The sequence below is a fragment of the Nyctereutes procyonoides genome, unplaced genomic scaffold (assembly GCF_905146905.1).
Source record: "Nyctereutes procyonoides isolate TBG_1078 unplaced genomic scaffold, NYPRO_anot_genome, whole genome shotgun sequence".
Lineage (NCBI taxonomy): Eukaryota > Metazoa > Chordata > Mammalia > Carnivora > Canidae > Nyctereutes > Nyctereutes procyonoides.
In genome coordinates this window covers 32,972,514-32,995,447 of record NW_026575042.1, presented here as the reverse complement: position 1 = coordinate 32,995,447, position 22,934 = coordinate 32,972,514, and the positions used below count along the sequence as shown (strand labels likewise).

Below are 22,934 nucleotides of genomic sequence, written 5' to 3'. Positions count from 1 at the left end.
TGGATTTTCATAGGTTGATTTTTTATCCTGCAACTTCACTAAATTATTTCATTAGTTCTAATAGTTTTTTTTTTTTTTTTTGGTGGCCTTTAGGGTTTTATATATAAAATTGGCCCTTGAACAATATGGGTTTGAACTGCATGGGTCCACTTATACATGGATTTTTCTTGGTAAGTACAGTATGGTAAATGTATATTCTTATAATTTTTTTTAAAAAAACTCTTTTCCCTCTAGCTTATTTCATTTAAAAAATATAGTATATAATACATGTAACATACAAATATGTGTTAATCAACTATGTTACTGATAAAGGTGTGTCCTTGTCTGGCTTTGGTATAGGGTATTGCTGGCCTATTAAAATGAGTTTGGGGGAGTGTTCTCTCCTCTTCAAATTTTGGGAAGCACTAGTATTTATTTTCCTGTATCAGTGAAACCATCAGGTCTTGGACTTTTCTTTTTTGGAAGGTTTTTGATTGCTGATTCTATCTCCTTACTCATTATTGGTCTGTTCAGATATTCTATTTCTTCATGATCCAGTCTTAGTAGGGTCTATGTTTCTAGGAATTTTTCCATTCTTGTATGTTATCCAATTTGTTGACGTATTAATATTCATAGTATCTTGTGATATTATTTCTGTGGAATCAATTGTAATATCTCCTCTTTCACTCAATTTATGAGTCTTCTCTTTTTCTTAGTCTAAGATTTGTCAATTTTATCTTTAAAAAAACAACTCTTAGTTTCATAGATCTTTTCTACTGTTTTTCTAGTCTGCGTTTCATTTATTTCTGCTCTGATCTTTATTATATTCTTCCCTCTGCTAATTTTAGGTTTAGTGTGCTCTTTTTCTAGTTTCTTGAAGTGTAAATCTAGGTTATTTCAGATCTTTCTTTTTTTCTTTCTGCTTTTACTGAAAGAGAACTGCTTTTACTGCATCCCATAAATTTGATATGTTTTGTTTCTATCTTCATTTGTCTCAAGATACTTTTTGATTTCCCTCTGATTTCTTCTTTGACTAATTGATCTCGAGTGTTTCCACTTTCCAGATATTTGCAATTTTCCTCCTGCTATTGGTCTCTAGTTTCATACCACTGTGGTTGGAAAAGATATTTGATATAATTCAATCTTAAATTTATTGACTTGTTTTGTGGCCTAACATATGATCTATCCTGAAACTTTCTGTGTGTGCTTGAATCAATGTGTATCTTGTTGCTGTTGGATGGAATGTTCTGTATGTCTATTAGGGCAACTTAGTCTGTAGTGCTGTTCAAGTCTCCTGTTTCCTAATTTTCTGTCTAGGTGATCTATATCCATTGTTGCAAGTGGGCTACTGAGGTCCCTATTATTATACTGTTATTTCCCCAATTTCTATTGAATTGAATTAGATGGATTCATGGATTAGAATTCTATTCTAATTTTCTATTCTATTAATATTTACTTTATATACTTAGGTGATCCAATGTTGGGTGCATATATACTCACAATTATTGTATCCTCTTGATCATTATATAATCATTATGTAATGACCCTCTTTGTCTCTTGTGACAGTTTTTGACTTAGTCTATTTTGTCTGATATTAAATAATGTCACCTTGCTCTTTTGGTTACCATTTGCATGGAAGATCTTTTCCCATCCCTTCACTTTTAACATCTGTGTGTCCTTAAAGATAAAAGGAGTCCCTAGTGTGCAGCATACTGTGGGATCTTGTTTTTTAATCCACTTAGCCACTCTGTTTTTCAATTGGCTATTTTGATCCAGTTACATTTAATTATTTATATATAAGGACTTACTACTGCCATTTTGTTAATTAGTTTTCACTACTGTGTAGTTCTCTTATTTCCTTTCTTGCTGTCATCCTTTGTCATTTGCTTATTTTTTTGTAATGGTATACTTTGATTCCTTTCTCTTTATCTTTTGTGTATCTACTATAGGTTTCTTTTTGGTTAACATGAAGCTTACAATAAAACATAGTGATAACAACCTATTTTAAGTTGTAATAACAACTTAAGTACAATTGCATACAAAATCTGTATGGTTTAACTTCTCCTTTCCCAACATTTTGTTATTGATGTCACAATGTATTTCTCTTCTCTAATGTACATCTAGCATCAAATTATTATAGTTATTTCTGATACTTTTGTCTTTTAACTTATATATCAGAGTTAAGTGATTTGTGCAATAACAATATAGCATTATTCTGTATTTTACTATATTCTTATTTTTCAATGAATTTTATACTTTCATATGTTTTCCTACTAGTTGGCATTCTTTCCTTTCAACTTGAAGAACTCTTTAGCATTTCTTATAGTCCAGGTCTTCTGTGATGAACTCACACAGATCTTGTTTGAGAGTCTTTATATCCCCTTCATTTCTGAAGGATAGCCTTGCCAAGTATAGTGTTCTTGGGTGGCACTTTTTACTTCTGGCACTTTATTTTTTTTAAGATTTTATTTATTTATTCACGATAGACATAGAGAGAGAGAGAGAGAGAGAGAGAGAGAGAGAGAGAGAGAGAGAGAGAGAGAGAGAGGCAGGCAGAGACACAGGAGGAGGGAGAAACAGGCTCCATGCAGGGAGCCTGACAGGGGACTTGATCCCGGGACTACAGGATTGCACCCTGGGCCAAAGGCAGGAGCTAAACCTCTGAGCCACCCAGGGATCCCCTCTTCTGGCACTTTAAATATATTATCCCACTCTTTTCTGGTCAGGAAGGTAGTCTGCTAAGAAATTCACTGCTATGAATTCCCTTGTATGTGATGAATTGGTTTTCTCTTGCAGTTTTCAAAATTCTGTCTTTGACTTTTGAGAATTGGTTTATTATGTATCTTGGTGAAGATCTCTTTATATTTTATGTTTGGGGGTTCCTTGGACTTCATGGATCCAGATGTTCATTTCCCTCTCCAGATTATAGATGAGTAACGTTTTCTGTCATTATTTCTTTAACTAGTTTTCCCCCTTTCCTTTATCTGTTCCTTCTGAGACTCCCATTAATGTGGATATTGTTTCTTTTAGTGGTGTCCCATAAGACTTCTAGGCTTTTTGCCCTCTTTTTCATTTTTTTTTCTTTTCCTTTTTCTGTCCTCTGACTGGGTAATTTCAGTTGACCTGTCTTCATGCTCATTGATTCTTTCTTTTGCTTGTTTGAGTCTGCTGGTGAAGCTGTGAAATTTTTCAGTGCAGTCATTGTGTTCTTCAGCCCTATATATGGTTACTTTTGTTGCACTTCTCATTTTCTTCATGTATTGTTTCCCTGAGTTTGCTTAATTCTGTTTTTTCTTGAAGTTCACTGAGATTCTTTATGAGAATTATTTTGAATTGTCACGCAGTCTGCAGATTTCAATTTATTTTGTTCTTTTGGTGGTGTCACAATCCTTTGGTTACTCATGATCCTTGTGACACTGCATTGGTGTCTCTGCATCTGAAGAAGCAGGTACCTCTTTCAGTCTTTAAAGAGATGTCAGGGAATTGTCAGGAATGCCCTTTAGCAGTGTGTGTTCAGAAATTCTGGGCAAGCTGTCTAATGGGATCTGTGGGTGAGTTTGTGGCTGGAATCCTCAGGAGGCCCAGGTCTTCAGGTGAGAGGGCTTGGGGCTGGGTCTATCGGGGCTGACGTGGTAGTAACTGGGTCTTGAGCCTGAGTCTGCAAGGAGTGGTCTGCTGTTGGGATGGGTCTGTGATGCCAGAAGTATAGGTCTGCAGTGGTGAACTTGGAGCCCGGATCTCTTGAGGCTGGCCACTGTTGCGATCTACTGGGTTTTGCTGGAGCCTGGGGAATCTCGGGGCTGATCTGGCACTGGGGCAAACTTGGGGCTGCAGGGGCCAACCAGTGCTGGACAAGTACGTAGAATGGGTCTGCAGTAACCTGCTTGGAATCTGGAGTGGTGAGGTCTGGCTTGGTGCTGGAGTGAGCCTAGAGCCTGGAACCACAGGGATAGGTCTGGTGCCTGGGTCCATTGGGGTGGCCTGGCATTGGGCTGGGCCTAGGGGATGGGTCCACTGATGCTACCCTGATGTTGGCGTTCACTGGGGAAGGCCTGTTTCCTTACCACAGGGAGGGTGTTTCTTCATATTGGGCTGCCTGGGCTTTGGAGTGGGGTGATACAGGTAATATGAGATTTTCCTTTCTACTTCTTCATCTTTTCTTATTTCTGTGCTCCATCCAGGTGCTGCAATCTCTTACCTGGAATTCTTAGCTCTTGTGAAGGTATTTTTATGCACAGATAGTTGTTCAAGTTGATGTTTCTATGAGGAGACAAGCAATGGAAACTTCTATTCTGCCATGTAGCTGACATCAATCTCTTATAGCTAAATTTTAAAATTGCATATATGACTTGCATATTTAAATTTCCAGTATATTGGACTTTTTTTTTATATTGGACTTTTTGGATGGGTTCTCTAATTTTGATAACTTGTCTCTACTTTCTATTCTTCCATCTTTTTTGTTCTTTCTATGAGGTTTATCTTCTAAAATTTTTGGTTTTTATTTCTATCAGTTTTGATTTCCCAGGATGCTGTTTTGGTTCCTTGAATGTTCCTTTTATAAAATGTATAATTCTGTTCATGTTCTGTGAATGTAATTTCTTCTATTATATATAGTGTCTTGTTATTGGTGCTATAGGTTTCTTTTCCCTTAAGTTATCTGATTCGTCCATGTTCTTTCCCCCTTCTATTTGTTTGGTCTCTACCTTTTGTGTAAGAGGTTTTACTTAGTGTTTAAAGATCCTTTGTTTCTTGCTCATATTTAAGAGTAGATGCTAAAAACCTGATTGGAAGTTCTGATCTATAGGTTCCTTTACTATAAAATAATCAGGTTGGGTTCTTTCCTAGCAAATGATCGATCCAATGTCAAACGTTCAAGGTCTTTATTATTGGGTTGATCAGATTCTTCAGAAAAGCATCTTTTATTCACCTGCATAGAGGTTCAGAACAGGTTGCCTGGATTCTGTAGGTTGAGTGAGGAATGAAGACTGGGCATCTCAGCATTCAGTATGCATATACTCATTTATTCTGTTTTCAATATAGTTCAATATAGTACCCATACCTTCAGCTGTGCTCCCCAGTCTAGAGGCCCTCTATTTTATACTCTCAGGAAATAAAGTACCAGTCTTCTACCTGGGCAGAGATGATCCTGGAGGTTAATCATTTGTTCAAATAAATTTTCTATAAAATGTTCTGGTTTTTATTTTTTACCTTTATTCCACCCACCCACTTCCATGGTCCTCCAAGTTCTGAATGTTTGGAGGTTTTTTTCTGGGATATACCCAGAAACTGGTATATCCAGTTGCTTCTTGGTTTTTATCTTTGTTAATTTGTGATTCAGGTAGTCTGCTAAGTTTATGTACTTTCAGTTTCAAAATATTTATCTCTTTTCCTTTGTTAATAACAAATTTATTTTATTCTTTTCTTAAAAATTTTAAAAGTAATCTCTATACCCAATGTGAGGCTTAAACTCATGACCTTGAGATCAAGAGCTGACCTACTGAATGAGCCAGCCAAGCACCCTATGAATTTATTCTTTACCAAAAATTTCTTTACTGTCAGTTTAGTATAATTTCAAGAGAGACTAAAAGTGATTAAATTGCTATCTTCAATAAGTAAGTAAGTAAGTAAATAAATAAATAACTATCTTCACTCAGTAGGTTATTCACACTGTATTATGGATGCTTTATCATTTAGCATTGTCACCTGGAGTAGCAAATTTAGGTATGTCATGAATGAATCACAAAATATGAAGCCAATTGCATTAACTGGTGATAGGAACAAATAAATATTTTCTAAAAACCTATTGATTCCTTGAGTAAAACTCAAGGTTCTAGGAAACTCTTGGTTAACTTCTTATTTGCAGTCCTTGAGGCATATTAAGAACCTCCATATATTTAATAGTTTTAAAAAATATCTTTTGAGGAAAAAAAGGTGAACTTAACTAAGTTGTGATTATTATTTTCAAGTAAGTCACACTAAAATCTATGTGTACCTTTATTCAGAGAGAGAAATTTTCTAGTATCACAACAGATTAAATATTTAATACTTGCAGAGTTCTTCTGATAAAACTATTTTTAAAAGTTATATCAGCTTAATGTTTAATGTTACCATTATAGAACAGAAGAGACATTCATTGGCTCCAATGAACATATGGTAATAGTTTGGCTGTGGTGAGATCTAGTCATATCACACTCTACTTTGAGTTTTATAAGTTTCAAAAGAATACTACCCCACTTTGAAATATTTCCTGATTATGAGAAAAACCTTGAGGAGATCTCATGAGCAGAAGGCTACAATAAATGTGGCAATATGTGGTTGTTATACCACTGTGTCACAACTTTTTTAGTAATAATGTTTTGTGTAGTACAAATAGGGATAGTAGACTGTCCTTTGACTAGTCTCTAAGGTTTCTTTAGCCTTTAAATTCCTTATTATCTGTTTTTAGATAATAAACACTAAGACAATAGGAAGAAGGCAACTCTTGGTTTTGACAAGCACCTAATGGGACTGAAGTGAAAGGCAAGTTATTTTACTGAGAAGTATAAACTACTTTAGTCAGTTCCATTTTAAATTAAGAACTAAGATAAAAGGGTCTATACAATAAAGAAGCTAAAGCATACACTTTAATAAGTCTTTGTAATTCATATGAGATAAGGCCAGAAGGTGAAGAGACAAATATATTGCCTTGATATTTGCCAGAGTCACGTGACAGCTGCTCTTAAATATTTGAGAGTACCATGGGTAGATGAATCAGATATAATTCTGGAGTATTAGGGAGCATAAAAAGGATCAACGTACAAAAGAAAGATGTTTTTAGGCCTAGAACTAGAAAAATGAAACAAGATACCTTTAGTAGACAGTTATTTGTCCCTGAAAGTTTAGAAGCAGGGGCTGGCTGGCTAGTTAAACACATACAGGAGGACATGTTCAGAGGGGAATTTTTTATTGGAAATACTAGGTACTTTCTAAAATTTTTCTTTTCCAATGTAGATTTTTTTTCCTTACCAAAGGTAGTATTTTCTGAGTCCAGAAGTAATGACTATTTGTTGCCAGAAAACAGAAAAGCACACAAAAGGAATGACTATCCACAGAGAACTAGTGCTAAATTTTTCCTGTATTTGCCACTAGTTTTATTGGTTTTAAAGCATAATAATGTTCATGACAAATAGTACTTTTACAACCGTAGACATAAACAAGATTAATTCCTGACCTTGGGCTGAATGAAGTAAAGTTCTAGACTAAACATTTCTGACCCGTGATAATTCCTATAAGCTACTGAAGAAGTAAGTTCTAGGAAACTCCATTATTGCTTAGAGATTAGCTAAATATATATTCCTTTGAATAATTACTATAAATATTTTAGCACCTGTAACTTCAAAGGCACTGGCCTACTTCCCTCAGACATAAAGATGAATGAGATAGTTGCTGATAAAAACACCTAGTCAGAAGACCAAGATAGAAGCAGAATGTGATTACAAAACAACAACAACATAGAGTTTGATTTTGATGTATAGACATTTCTCTTATTACTTTAAACAGTGAGGCTTAACTGTCTTCTGCTCACATTCTGCTTTAGTAAGGCACCGTGAGGCACTGACAATACACACACTGGGTGCCTAGTAAGTGCCAACAGAAGCCATGGAAACATCTCAAGTCAAAATTAGAAGGTGTTTGTTTTGTTGTGTTTTTTTTTTTTTTTTTCATGATTGGCCTCATTTTTTAGTCTCTTACACAATAAGGAATTTCAGGACACCAAGAGAACTCTCTTTTAAGGGATTCCATTGCCTAGTTAAGAAGATACACATGCAAACATGCTCTCATCTAACAGACCATATGTCATAGTGATAAAGAGCCCAGGATTTGGAGTCATACAGACCTAGATTTGAATCCAAGCTTGGTCACTAACTAGTATAATCTTTCAGAGCTTCTGTTTCCTTTAAATGTAAAATGGAACCACTAAATTGATAGTGATATGAGGATTAAAAAAGCCATTGCATATGAAACACTTGTCATCTGGCCAAAATAAAGCCTCAACAATATGTCAGCTTATTAAATAGGAGAAAGGCAACATGCAAGGCAGAAATGGGACCCAAAAGAAACCTCTCCCCCCACCTCCACCCACCAAAATCTCTGTTGGTGATGTTCCTTTATGTAGAGATCCATAACTGGATCTCAAGATATGAAAAGTTGACCTGAGGAGTTCTGCTTCTAGTAATGATGAATTAAATATTTTGGATTAACCCACCCATTGAAAAAATCTGTAGGAAAAATACTGTTTAAAGGCAGTGGACTAAATTAGCAGGATAGTGAAGAATTATCTGGATAGTTCCAGATTTAGAAGGAAATCCAGAGAGGAGGAGCCTAGCATTTGGGACCATCTTTCCTTTGAGGCAAGGAAAGGAAGAGGGGGCCTGAGAGTTTGAGAAGATACATGAGCTTTGATTTTGCTATTATTTTGTTAATGATTTTTGGGTCTGTCTTTGTGAGGGATGTTGGGCTATAGTTTTATTTATTTTTTGTATGTGTTTGTATGTGTTTGGTTTTGGTATAAAAGTAATACTGGCATCATAAAATAAGTTGGGAATTGTTCCCTCTTTTTCTATTTTCTGGAAGAAGCAGTGTAGAATTTGGTATTTCATCTTCAAATGTTTGGAAAACCACAACAGTGAGATTATCTGAGCTAAGAGATTTATTTTTTCAGAAGGTTGTTAACTTTGAATTCAGTATTCACATTAATACAATATGTTGTCTTTTGTGACTGGTGTCTTTTTTTTTTAAATATATTTTTTTATGACAGAGAGAGAGAGAGAGAGAGAGAGGCAGAGGCAGAGACACATGAGGAAGGAGAAGCAGGCTTCATGCAGAAGCCCGACGTGGGACTCGATCCCAGGTCTCTAGGAGCATGCCCCGGGCTGCAGGCGGCGCTAAACCGCTGCGTCACCGGGGCTGCCCGTGACTGGTGTCTTTTAAATTTGCATAATGCTTTCAAGATTCAACCATATTTTGGTATGCATCAGTACTTCATTTTTTTAACTGCCAAATTTTTGGTTATATGGATATATCACATTTGTTTATTATCCCTCCATTAGCTGATGGATACTTGGGGTTTTCCTATCTTTTGGCTATTATAATACTGCTATGAACAAAGGTGTCCAAGTTTTTGAATGAATGTTTTCATTTCTCTTGTATATCTTCCTAGGAGTAGTACTGCTGGGTCTTTAACTCTTTGAGTTAAAGTCAGAGTGTTTTCCATATTGGCTGCAGCATATTACATTACCACTGGCAGCACATGAAAGTTTTTTACATTCTTGTCAATACTTGTTATTATTTGACTTTTTGATTATACCTCTTATTGGGTGTGATGTGGTATCTATCTTATTGTGGTTTAGATTTGTATTTCCCTGATGACTAATGATATCAAGAATCTTGTTATAGGCTTATTGGCCATGTATATATCTTCTTTGGAGAGATGCCTATTTAGATATTTTGCTCATTTTAATATTAATCTGTTATTGAGTTGTATTATTTATATATTCTAGATACAAGTCATTTGTCAGATCTACAAATATCTATAAATATTTTCTCCCACGCTATGGTTGTCTTCTTGCTTTCTTGATGTTGTCTTTTGAAGTATGAAGGATTTTAATTTTTTTGAAATTGATTTCATCCATTTCTTTTTTTGTTTATGCTTTTGGTGTCCTATCTAAGAAACCACAGTCATAAAAATTACTCTTATGTTTTCTTCTAAAAGTTTTATAGTTTTAGTTCTTATATTTAGGTCTGTAATCTACTTGAGCTAATTTTTTGTATGATGTGAGGTAGGGATCCAAATTCATTTTGCATATCGATATCCAACTCTCAGTGCCATTTCTTAAAAGACTATTTTTTTTTCACCCATTTGAATTATCTTGGCATGCTTGTTGAAAATCAACTAGCCATAAATATGACTATTTATTTACTTCTGAATTCCTATTCAACTGTTTGTCTACATGTTGATCTTCACACCAGTATCACATTGTATTGTTTACATTAGCTTTGCATATTGGTATCAGTAAGTGTGAGTCCTATGATTTTGCTTTCTCTCAAGATTGTTTTGGCTAACTCTGTAGTTCTATATGAATTTAGAATTCAGCTTTTTTATTTTTACAAAAACACCAACAACAAAAAGTAGCTGGGATTTCCTTAGGAGTTTCTTTGCATCTATTCTAACTTTTTTTTTTAAAATATTTTATCCATTTATTCATGACAGACATAGAGGGGGGGGGGGCAGAAACACAGGCAGAGGGAGAAGCAGGCTCCATGCAGAGAGCCTGACACGGGACTCGATCCCCGGACTCCAGGATCATGCCCTGGGCCAAAGGCAGGTGCTAAACTGCTGAGCCACCCAGGGATCCCCCATTCCAACTATTTTAAGCCCACTGATGCATGAACATGGGATGCCTTGATTTCATTTAGATCTTCCTTAATTTCTTTCAACAATGTTGAGTAGTACTGGCCTTGTAGAATGAATCTGAGAGTGTTCTTTACTCTTTTATTCTTTGGAAGTTTGTAAAAAGAAATGTTATTTTTTCAGGGATAGAATTTAGTAATTCATCACTAACATACAACACACAGTGCTCATCACAAGTGCACTCTGTAATCCCCAGGGCATTTTTGATGCCCACCTCCCCCTTCCAGTGACCATCAGTTTGCTCTCTACAGTTAAGAGTGTTTCTTAGTCTGCCTCTCCCCTGTGCCCTGCCCCCATGTTCATTTGTTTTGTTTCTAAAAATGTTTGGTAGCCTTTTCCAGCAAAGCCATCTCAGCCTGGGATTATTTTTCCTATCCAGAGTTTTTATTTCATCTTGAACCAGTGACGCTCTAGGAATTTGCTCATTTTGTCTAAATTATGTAATTTGTTAGTATAAAGTTGTTATATATGTAAATTCTTTTTATTCTTGTAAGGTCAGCATTCATGTTACTTCTTTTATTCTAACCTTAATAATTTGAATGCTGTCTCTTTTTTTCTTGATCAGTGTAGCTAAGGCCCTATTAATCTTTTAAAAAAAATTTGACTTTTGATTCCATTGATTTTCTCTCTTGTTTTTCAATTCTCTAATTTACCCACTTCAATCTTTCTTCTTCCCTTGTGTTTGCTATGCTTAAATTTGCTCTTTGTGTCTTAAAGTAGAAGGTTAGCTCACTGATTTGAGATATTTCTTGTTTTTTAGTATATGCGTTTATAGCTATACACTTCTCTTAGCACTGTATGTATTATATCCCGTGAGTTTTGGCATACTGTATTTCCATTTTCATTCATCTTGAAGTTTTGTTACTTTTTCCTTCATTTTCATTCATTTCAAATGATGTCCTTTGATGTATTCTTCTTTTACCCATTGGTTATTTAAGCAGTGTGTTCTTTCTACATGTTTGTAAATTCCCAAATTCCTAGCTGTTATTGTTAATTTTATTCCATTATGGTCAGAGAATATGTTTTGTATGGTTTTACTTTTTATAATTATTGAGGCTGTTTTATGGCCTGCTCTATGTCCTATCCTGGAGAATATTCCATGTGTACTTGAGAAGAATATATATTCTACTATTCTTAGGTGGAGTGTTCTATAGATTTGCTAGGTCTTTTTGGTTTATAGTTTTGTTTGTAGTGCTGTTCATGACTTCTGTTTCCTTGTTGATCTTCTTCCTCGTTATTCATCCATCACTGAAAGTAGGGTATGTAAGTCTTCAACTACTTACTATTGTTGAATTTTTTCAATTCTGCCAGTTTTGTTTCATGTATTTTAGAGTTCAATGTTGTTAGGTGCATATGTGTTTGTAACTGTGGTGTCTTCCTGTTGGACATTTTACATGATAAAATTTCTTCTTCATCCTCCAGTAACTATTTTTGTATTAAAGTCTACAATCTCTGATATTTATAAAGTCACTCCAAGTTTCTTATGGTTGTTGTTTGCATGACATATCTTTATATTTCCTTTTCACTTTTTCTCCCTTTTAAATCTTTAAATCTAATATTTCTCATGTAGATAGCATATAATTATATATTTTTTAAAAAATCCAGTCGTCTGAAAATCTCTACCTTTCAAAGAAATGTTTAATCCATCCATTCACGTTTATAAATTATTATTGATATAGTTGGACCTTTGCCTGCCATTTTACTATTTGTTTTCTGTCTTGGCATTCTTCTCTGTTTCTCCTTTACTGCTTTCTTTTACATTAAGTGAGTATTTTCTAAGTGTAACATTCTAATTCTTTAATGATTTTTTTTGCTATATAGTTTTGAGTTTATTTTCTAGTAGTTGCTCTAGGGTCTTGCCATGTACATTTTTAACTTCCTAGAATCTACTTCAGATTTGTACTTAATTCCAGTGAGATACTGAAATGTTATTCCTATGTAACTCTTTTCCTTCTTCCCTCCTTTTGTGCTATTATTATACATATTACATCTATATATATTACAAACCCAAAACTACTCTCTCCTAATTATTACTTTATATAATTTATGTTTTCTAAAGATGCTGAGAGACAAAAAGAGAACAAATACATGTTCACAGAGTTTGTTATTCATGTTCTTCATTACCATTTCTAGTTCTCTTCACTTGTCCTTGTGGGATAATAGGGGTTCCAGAAGGAGGAAATCATGGATGAGAATTACCTGAGGAAAGCTTTTTCATAATTGAGGAAATATGAGAAATAAAAGATTGAGATTGAGAGGATTAATAGAACACTGAAAAAGATTGGAAAACGCAGTCTTCATATATTTGGAAATTTAGGTGATGTAACTGAAACTTTCAAAATAATGGACTAATGACAAATTATAAAGATGCATACTTACTGGCATGGAAATGTACTGTTATGTGAAAAAATGTGTTACAAATTTATATAGTATTGATATCATTTAGTGTATCTTTTGGTGCAGGGAAAAAGAGAGTGGAGGAGGAGGGAAAAGAGAAGAAGGAGAAAGGGTGGGGAGGGAGGGAAAGGGAGAAGGAGTAGAAGGATATATACCAATGCTAAATATGGGTCATGGAATTATGAATGAATTTCATAAGGTTTTTGAATGTATTTTATATTTTTAAGATACTTAAAATGTGTATTTGTCATAAAACAATAAAAAAACTAACCCAGCAGAAATGAGCAAAAGACTTGAAAAGCAACTTGCCTAAAATGAAATAAAACTGGCTGAATATGTATGAAAAAAATTCAGCCTCATTAGTAATCAAAGAAATGCAAAGTAAAATAATACTGATTTTTTAATTTATCAAATTGGAAACTATTTTTAAGCAGATAATATTCAATTTTAGTAGGGTTACAGGAAATATGCTCAGTACCTTGTTGATAAAAGTATAAAATTATACAATTTTTCTAAAGAGCAACTTAATAATTTTCATAAATGCCCTTAAAAATGTGTATACCCTTTTAACCTAACAATTCCATTTGGGAGGAGTTTATCTTAATGAGAAAAGTAGTGGATGTTAGAACTACTTAGCTGTAACTATTGTTTTGGAAAGCATTCCATAAAAATTTTAGAATGTATGGTAATTAAGACTTAATCCAATGGTACAAATCTAAATGTCCAAGAAGTATGTAAAAATATAAGAGACTGTACAATATATACCAAGTTTTAATAATGTCTTATTCTAAATGTTAGAATTATTATTAAAATTTATTTCTTCTGCTTATCTATGTTTTCTAAAGTGTCTATAATGGACAATATTCTTTGAAATGGAAAACAAAGTTATTTAAAAATAATCTAATAGGCTGCCTAAGAAATAGCTTAATTTTATTTCTACTTCATTGATTCCAAACCATATATCCAACATTTAGATAACTTTTAGAATCAACATGTAGACAGCTGAGTCAGTTATACTAGCAAGCATCACGGACTGTAGCCTCTCCATTCCTTGGTACTAAGCACAAACTATGTCCTGGGCACTGTGTTAACACAAGCTGGGAATAAATAGAAAAGAGGGACCAACAGTTTTGGCCTAAACAAGAGACTAGTTGCAAGAGACAGATATGTGTATGTTCATGATCACAAATCAAGGTATGTTTGAGAGTACAAAGGAAAGGGAGAGATGATTCTAATTTGTCTATATCAGTCACCCACAATTTGCTTCTTTCCCTTTCCCATTTACTACTGAACCATGAAGATCATAAAACAATGAAAACTCACAATATGTATTCCCACATTCTGTATAAAGGCTTACTATCCTGCTTAACCCCCAGGGCCAGCTCACCTGTCACTTCACCTTTGTTTCTGCGGGTAAAAACACTTCTCTTGATATGCTGTGACTATGGATCTGAGGGGGCAGAGACTAAGTCTAATTCATCTCGGTACTCCTAGGTCAAGATGGCATCTATTGAGTATACATCATGACTTTTTCAAGCTTTCTTTAAGTGTTTTAACATTCCTGGCAAAGGAAACTTAGAAGTCATACCTGGCTGAATCACTAAACTCTTGTCTCTGAAACTAATAATATACTATATGCTAACTGATTTTAAATTTAAAAAAAAAAAAAGTCATACCTGGTTGGGTTCCTTTTGTCCTCCTCAGAGATCAAAAACCAAACAAAATCTGCATAGCTCATTCTTCCCTCTTTCTGCACTGTTTTACCCCTGAAGAAAACACAGGGTTATAAAGTTTCCTGAGCAATTACTCAGATAAATTTAGTAGGATGACAGACTAAGAAATAAAGCAATATCTTTCTTTGGAAATTCAGTCAAAGATAAATTAGAAGGCTGGAAACCTTATAAAGAGCATCCCTTCCATTGCCTATACTGTTTGCAAAGGCCTAGAGGGTGAAAACAGAAGACATCTGTGCAGGTGTGAAGAAAAAACTCTGGTTTCCAATTTGAATGCAAATAATCACCAGGTTCAAATACTGTTATCTATATTAAGGTAAAGGGATAATGCCCATAAATTAAAGAATTACAACTGTCTTGTATGAAGCTGTGGTATGCAGGAAACCATGCTAAAATGCGATTGTGATAGTGCTACCTGTAATTCATTTTTTTAAATAAGATTTATTTATTTGAGAAAGAGAAAGAGCACGAACGGGAGGAGGGGCAGAGGGAGAGGGAAAAGCAGACTCCCCAGTGTGCAGGAAGCCCAACATGGGCTCAATCCCAGGACCCTAAGATCATGACCTGAGCCAAAGGCAGATGCTTAACCAACTGAGCCACCAGGTGCCCTACCTGTAATTCATTTTTAAACTCAGATGCTTTTTCTTACCTTGTTACTGCCCCAGAGAATATCCTTTCAATAATTCTGTTTGATGAAGCTAAAGGTAAACAAGAGGTATGAGGCTAGTTAGAAACATGTTCTATAAAGACAATCCTTTTGGCAAATTTATTTTCAATAGCAACAAGCTAAAACATCTTCCTTAATGAGAAGTTATGAGTATTTAAATTTTTACCTATGTATAATTTACATTTCTCAAAGTAAGAATTTAAGGTGGCATAATCAATCAATCAATCATTAGAAAAAGAACAGGCAAATGATTATGCCTGATAGCTGGGATATATTAATGTAGTTGAGTGCCAAGTTAGTTCTGAACATCGTGACGGCTAAGACAAAAATGTATAGAATTTGTATTGATCTTGTTAGCCAATAAGACAACTTTTCCTCTAAAACAAGACAAATTTTATCCTGGCATGAAATTTAAGGGGAACTAAATAAAATAAGAGCGTTAAAAAAAAAAAAGAAATTTAAGGGGAACTGATCAGCAGCTCCTAATATAAGGGACTCTGAGTGAAATGATAGAGAATGCTATCAAGTATAATTTTATAGAAGATACCTAAACATACCACAAATAAACTTTTCTTATATTCTTATCCCATAAAAGTCTAGGACATAACATAATTTTGAGAAATTCCATCAGTAAGTTTTATTCAGAGAGAGAGAGAGGGAGAGAGAGAGAATTTTATCTTAAGATAGTATATTGCGCCTTTGATGACAGATCATAGAGAATCCATAGCAGTGTAGGCCATTGTTGGTTTAAAATTACCAAAGGCTTTAGTTTTAACAAAAGGATATGCCAATAGATCTCAGACCTAGGGATTTGGTGAGGACAGGAATCTATTCTTTTAAGAAGTGCTCAAGGCAATGGCATGTACACTACAATTTCAAAACAAGTTGATGAGGTCACTAGAGAGTTAGTAGCTACCAGCATCTAATTCTTTTGCACAGAGTTAGGTAGAGTCAACCTGAAGGTAAAATTAGTTTAGCTGAAGTTGTTGGGAATACGTGTGTCAGGATGGCCATGCCTGGCCATAAAGGTTATATAAGGACTCTCTATACTTTGTTGAATATTAGTTTACAGGGCTAATTATTTGTACTATATAGACAAATAGAGGGCTGTACAGTAAAGACATAGATATTTAATTTCAAAGCTGAAGTCTTTTAAATTTGGAAGGTTTAGCCTATAATTGAAGATAATGTTGTCCGATTTCGGACAGGTTGGTGGATTGGCAATTATGTAGTCTCAGTGACCCCTTCACCATGCAGGTCTAGTTGCCTAGTTTTCTAGACTTCAACACTTTAACATGCCTCTACTGAGTTGTTATGTGTGTGTATATATACAATATTTTGGGACTTAGAATTATGGTATATCAGCTAGAGAGATTGCTTTAGAGCCTATAAGGTTTTACATGACCTCGTGTTACACAGATGATCTGGCCACTGGTGATTATTATTATTATTATTATTATTTTATTTATGATAGTGAGAGAGAGAGAGAGAGAGAGAGAGAGGCAGAGATACAGGCAGAGGGAGAAGAAGACTCCATGCACCGGGAGCCCAATGTGGGATTCGATCCCGGGTCTCCAGGATCGCGCCCTGGGCCAAAGGCAGGCGCCAAACCGCTGCAGCCACCCAGGTATCCCTGGCCACTGGTGATTAGAAAGTGCAGAGCTAATAAATCTGACCTGATACACCTGTGAGTATTTCCATTTTTATGCTATTCTGGTGACAGGAAGGTTATGACAACTTGAAGAAGGGAAGTATAGTACTAAAATGCTTGTTTACCAAATAAGTACATTTGAGTATTTTCTCTTGCTACCTAGTTGGCACCTGAGAACTGAGAGGTAGAACTCTTATATATGGAAAGGTCTATGAAACTTGACACCATATGTGTCAAGAATGAACCTTTCTTTTTAAAAGATTTTTTTAAAGATTTTATTTATTTATTCATGAGACACAGAGAGAGAGGCAGAGACAGAGGCAGAGGGAGAAGCAGGCTCCATGCAGGGAGCCCGATGTGGGACCCGAACTGGGACTCCAGGATCACGCCCTGGGCCGAAGGCAGGCACCAAACTGCTGAGCCACCCAGGGATCCCTTAAAAGATATTTTATTTTTTTCTTTTTTTTTTTTTTTTTTTAATTTATTTATGATAGTCACAGAGAGAGAGAGAGAGGCAGAGACATAGGCAGAGGGAGAAGCAGGCTCCATGCACCGGGAGCCCGACGTGGGATTCGATCCCGGGTCTCCAGGATCGCGCCCTGGGCCAGAGGCAGGCGCCAAACCGCTGCGCCACCCAGGGATCCCAAAAGATATTTTATTTAAATTCAGTTTGCCAACATACAGTATAACACCCAGTGCTCAGATCATCATGTGCCCTCCTGAATGCCCATCACCCATTTACCCCATCCCCCCACCCAGATCCCCCTTTGCAACTCTTTGTTTCCTAGAATTAGGAGCCTCTCATGGTTTGTCTTCCTCTCTAATTTTTCCTCACTCAGTTTCCCTCCTTTCCCTGATGGTCCATTTCACTATTTATTAGAATGAACCTTTTCTTAAGATGTAAACAGTTAATCACACATATATCAAATAAGAGAAGTGAAACTCATATTTAAGATTTGTACTCTGCTATATCTAAAAGGCTAAAGGCTAATTAAAAAAAATCAGCAGTGCCTGAGGAGATATTTAAGAATAGAAGAGGGATGATATTATGAGAAAAGAATGAGCCAATGTATTTTGGTGCTTGGTGAAGAATATTAAATCATCAGGTAATAGGTTCTAAGTTTACTACTGGTAAAAATGAAGCAAAAGGGATAATTTCATGTGATATGTAATTTTTTTGCTTTCTGATAAAAGAAAAATTCATCTGCAGGGAAAATAGTTAACTCTGGAACTAAATTCCAAAACATAAGTTTTTAGGAGTCCTGGAAAACACTGACAAGTTAGAAACATTTTCATCCGTGGCTGTTTATAAACACTTAAAATGGGAAATTTATAAGGGTGTATACCCATTCTCTTTCAAATAAACCTTACATAGGTACAGATCTTCTTCATCATTAGAAAATAAATGTCACTATAAAAACTCACCAATTAATCAAAACAAAGACTCTAATTGCTTACATACTGTAAGTCTCTTCTATACTTGCCTTCTAAATAAAAAATTGACACCTTTACCTTTTCCCACATAAAAATTCTTGGCTCTTTAAAGAGGACTTGATTAGATAAAGAATTTAAGAAATGAGAATCTCTCATTCATATAACAATTCATATAACTCTTGCCTTCTTCAAAAACAGTTAAGTCTTACCATCTCTAAAACACTTACCCTGGTCATTGTATCGAGATAAATCGGCCTGGCTGATGTAGAGGTCATGATCACTATCTAGTTCCCAGAATTTACAATAAATAACATAGAAATGTTCATAGGAGAAGTAATCTGTGATTTGGTTTATATCTTCCTCTTCTTCCAAAAGGGCTAGAGTCTGAAATAGTATGAAGAGAAGGATTAGTTCATTTTTAAATTATGAAAACAAGCTTTGTCCATTTTGCAGTCTAGTAAAGTTTTATTTTATTTTTTAAAATATTTTATTTATTTATTCATGAGAGAGAGAGAGAGAGAGAAGCAGAGACACAGGCAGAGAGGGAGAAGCAGGCTCCATGGAGGGAGACTGATGTGGGACTCGATCCTGGGACTCCAGGATCATGCCCTGGACCAAAGGCAGGTGCTAAACCGCTAAGCCACTCAGGGATCCCCTAAAACTTTATTTTAAATTGAATTAAAATTTTTGGTTTTGGTACCAAACTAGGAATTTAGCAACCTCTTCTGACCTTTAATCAAATGATCAATCTATAAGCATTTACGAGTTCTGTATTATGCTTATTAGCAAAGGGCTTCAGATACAGTGGAGGATTTAAAAGCACAGAAAGGGAAGGACTGCTACCAAGGAGACTGTAGCCCATCAGAGGTCCCCAGACTAGCAAGCTAGAACAATTAGACAAAAGGCTGAATTACATGATCATAAACTGACACTGCTTTTAACTTTCCACAATTAGGGAGAGTGGGCATCTATTCTATTATGTAGAGTGGAAATCCACATATAGGGTTTGGTTGTGTAATGAGATCAAATTTACCACGAAGGTGACTTATGGTATAGCATTGTGCTGATGTGTGCTAGCCTGGCATAGAAGGCATGGGGGATGGAGCTACAGGGCCCTGAGCTGGAAGTACACCTGGGTCTCCCCTGACTCACTGTGTGCCCCCATGGGAAACATCAGAATCAGTAATTCTGAACCCAGAATTCTTACAGTTCTTATAATTATAAGTGGGCAGGTAAATGAAGATGTTTTCAGAAATGAAAGATTCAGAAAGAAAGATAAAAGAAGCTATAAAAAAACTTCAGAAATAGAGTAAGCAAAATGAAATGGCAGAAATCAGATCAGACATATCAACAATCACAGTAAAGATAAATGAATTAAGTCTCCATATTAAAGTATTTTCAGATTGAATATAAAAACCAACCCTCCCAAACATATCTAGGTATATGCTGTCATAAGAGATAAATCTAAAATAAAAATTTAAAGGAGGTCTTTTTTTAAAAAAAAAGGACAAATAAATACTAGCTAAATCTTAACAGAAAGAAAACATGTCAACATTATTAGAAAATAAAATGAAATTCAAGGTGAAAAACATTATAAAGGACAAAGGTGATTATTTCATAATATAAATAAATTGTTTCAATAAAAAATTATGTGCCAAAATGTAAATACTGGGAAACCAATATTGTCTTGGCAAGTTGAGAATTATTAAATGATAGCAAAACTTCTTAAAGAAAGATTCTGTTGCCAGTAAAAGTTATAAAGAATACAGAGAAACAAAGGAAAACCATAATGTGGTAAATGCAAAATACAGGATATAACATTATGCACACTAAGAACTCTGTAAAATCTTAAAATCTGTACATATATATGAGACTAGAAAAACATATAAAAAATGCTATTAGTTGTATTAGGGTGATGAAATATGATTTTTCTTCTGTTTTCCAAACATGGCTTGTAATGTTTTGTTTTATAAACTGCTCTTTAACATGTATAAAGCAGAATATGTACAATAAAACAAATCTTGAGGGGCACCTGGGTGGCTCAGTGGTGGAGCATCTGCCTTCAGCTCAGGTTGTGACCTGGGGTCCTGAGATCGAGTCCCACATCAGGTTCCCTGCAGGAAGCCTGCTTCTCCCTCTGCCTATGTCTCTGCCCCTCTCTCTGTGTCTCTTATGAATTAATAAATAAAAACTCTTTAAAAAAATAAAATAAAACAAATCTTGAGAGGAGCTCTCATTTTCACCTACTGGATTATCATAAAATGAAAAAGACTAGTAACTTTGCTGTTGGTGAATGTGTAAGTCTGAACAAGTACAGGTTTTTAGGAGGCTAAGTTGGCAGGATCTATGAAATTGAATGCACCCGGCTGGCTCAGTCGGTGGAGCATGCAAATCTTGATCTCAGGGTTGTGGTTTTTAGCCCCATGTTGGGTGTAGAAATTACTTAAAAAATAAAAAATCTTAAAAAAAAAAAAAAAACCCAGAAAATGCACATACCATCTGATCCAGGATTTTCCCCTCCAGTAGTCTATTCTAGGAAAATTCTTACCCATCTACACACAGGAGGAAAGCACAAGGATGTTCACTGCATCATTACAAATAGGAAAACCATGAAAATGACTTACACTTCCTCTATAAGGGATTATGTAATTTAGTTATGGTAGAGCCATGCCACAGATTATGCAGCAGCTAAAAGAATGAGAGATTTATATGCATGGAAATGAAAAGAATGTTAAGATATGCTGTTAGTGAAAAAACCCAAAATTAACAGAATGATCTCATATATTAAAAAAAAAAGCAGCCATACAAAATAAAACTGTTTACTCCATGTAGCATACAAGGGAATAAAACCACAGAATATATGGATGGGTTACCTCTGGGAAAGGGAATGAAATGGCAGGGTGAAGAGATAGTGACTTCTGCTGATTATCCCAGTTATGTTCCTGTTATCTGAATGCATTATGAGCATATAAATCATGAGCATACATTTGTGATAATTCTCTAATAGGAAGAGTAGGAGAAGGGTAGGAAAGAGGGGAAACAATTAAATCCTGTTCTAGGAAGAACACTAAGTTTGGGCACTTACTCGCTATGTGCTCTTATAAATCATTCAACCATATCTGTGCCTCAAATTTTACCATTAGTTAAAAAACAGGGATTATAATAATGCCAAAAACTTATAATCTCTGATATGCTTCAGGAATGTGAAGGATTGCCATTCTTAAGGTGTAAGGCCTCTTTTATGGAATTATTGCCATCTCAACCCATCCCATGTTACCTACTGAGAGAGGCAGGCACTAGGGGTTCCATAAATATTAACAATGACTGTGATGATTACTATCCATTTTAGAATAAAAAAGGTTTGTATATGGATTATGGGCTGCTAATTTTGCAAGTCTTCATTACTTTGTCCCAGATAAAGACAGGGAAAAATAAAGAGTACATAAGGTTGTATTATTAGCCTAAGCTTCATTTAGTATGACTCATTGAAAATAAAATATTTCCTTTCAAGTATGAACAATTCTTCCTTTAGGTTAATGGCAGCCTAAACAACAAGGCATGAAGATTACCTCAATAAAAAGCTCCCACTAGTGGTCAATACTTTCTCATTTGGTAAAATGAATAAAATAACTGAATGAAATATATTCTTTCTTAAAAGGACTTTTTAGTATTTTTCTCCACTCCAGTAGGATCTGAATAAAGAGTCGCTGCAGAAAGGATCAAGCTGAAATTCCTTTATTCCTTTCGAAAGACCTTTCCTAACCCAGTCCATCTCACCCCTTGGGCCATATCACTGGTCACTCTCTGCAGAGCCTCTGGCCACTTTAGACTATGCTCTTAGACTGCCCACCCTCTCATGCTTCTGAGCCTTTGCTTATGCTATTCCTCTATCCGGAATCTCCTAATTTTTTATTTTGATAAACTTCTGACATCCTCCAAGGTCAAGATTACATGTCAGTCCTTCTGTGAGGCCTTCTCTGCATATTTGTTATGCACTTCTGTGGAAATTTTCGTCAGGTGTGCACTTTTAGTCTGTCTGCCTTGATATAAAAATCTCTTGTTATTCATCTTTGTTCTCCCCAACACATCCCAGATATCTGAAATGCTTAATGACTGAAAGTAGCGGAAATACTTTGCATACAATAAACACTCAAATACTTGTTAAATGAAGTAAGAATATTATTTAACTTGCTCTTTATATATGAATTTCAATGAGAGACATACTTGCAAAAAGTTGCTTTTTCTTATCTCTGTTGAAGTTATTTTTCCACTCCAAGATCTGTTGACTGTGTAGAATATTCTCTGAATAACCTGGTTCCACAAAAGGAAAACAAACCAAATAAAAACACTGAAGATATCTATTACTTCACCAAAGGCCATTTTATGAATGTATCTTGAACCAAGCTATGTTTTGGTTTTCTGATTATGTCCAGTGTAATTTCTAATAAAAACTAATACCATATTTTAAAATCTATACCCGTGTCCCCTATAATTCTAAGAAGAATAAAAAGATATTCTTTGCTCATGAGCCTGCATTTCCCAGCTACCTACATGTCACTTTGTTTACCTCTCATCTTATACAGTGATTCAAGCAGTGCTTATTGGGCTGGATGTTCTGGAAAG

At 35.2% G+C, this 22,934-nt stretch overlaps 1 protein-coding gene across 4 annotated transcripts in view; it reads right to left on the bottom strand.

Moving 5' to 3' along the window:
• Positions 1 to 22,934, bottom strand: part of PPP2R3A (protein phosphatase 2 regulatory subunit B''alpha) — a 186,074-nt gene that overhangs the window by 43,421 nt on the left and 119,719 nt on the right. For all 4 annotated transcript variants that reach the window (XM_055321224.1, XM_055321223.1, XM_055321225.1 and 1 more), the window contains 4 exons: positions 22,536 to 22,622; positions 18,539 to 18,695; positions 15,209 to 15,257; positions 14,503 to 14,592 (listed from right to left, as the gene is read on the bottom strand). In XM_055321224.1, coding sequence (XP_055177199.1) covers positions 14,503 to 14,592; positions 15,209 to 15,257; positions 18,539 to 18,695; positions 22,536 to 22,622 — 383 coding nt within the window. The remainder of the gene's footprint in view (positions 1 to 14,502; positions 14,593 to 15,208; positions 15,258 to 18,538; positions 18,696 to 22,535; positions 22,623 to 22,934) is intronic.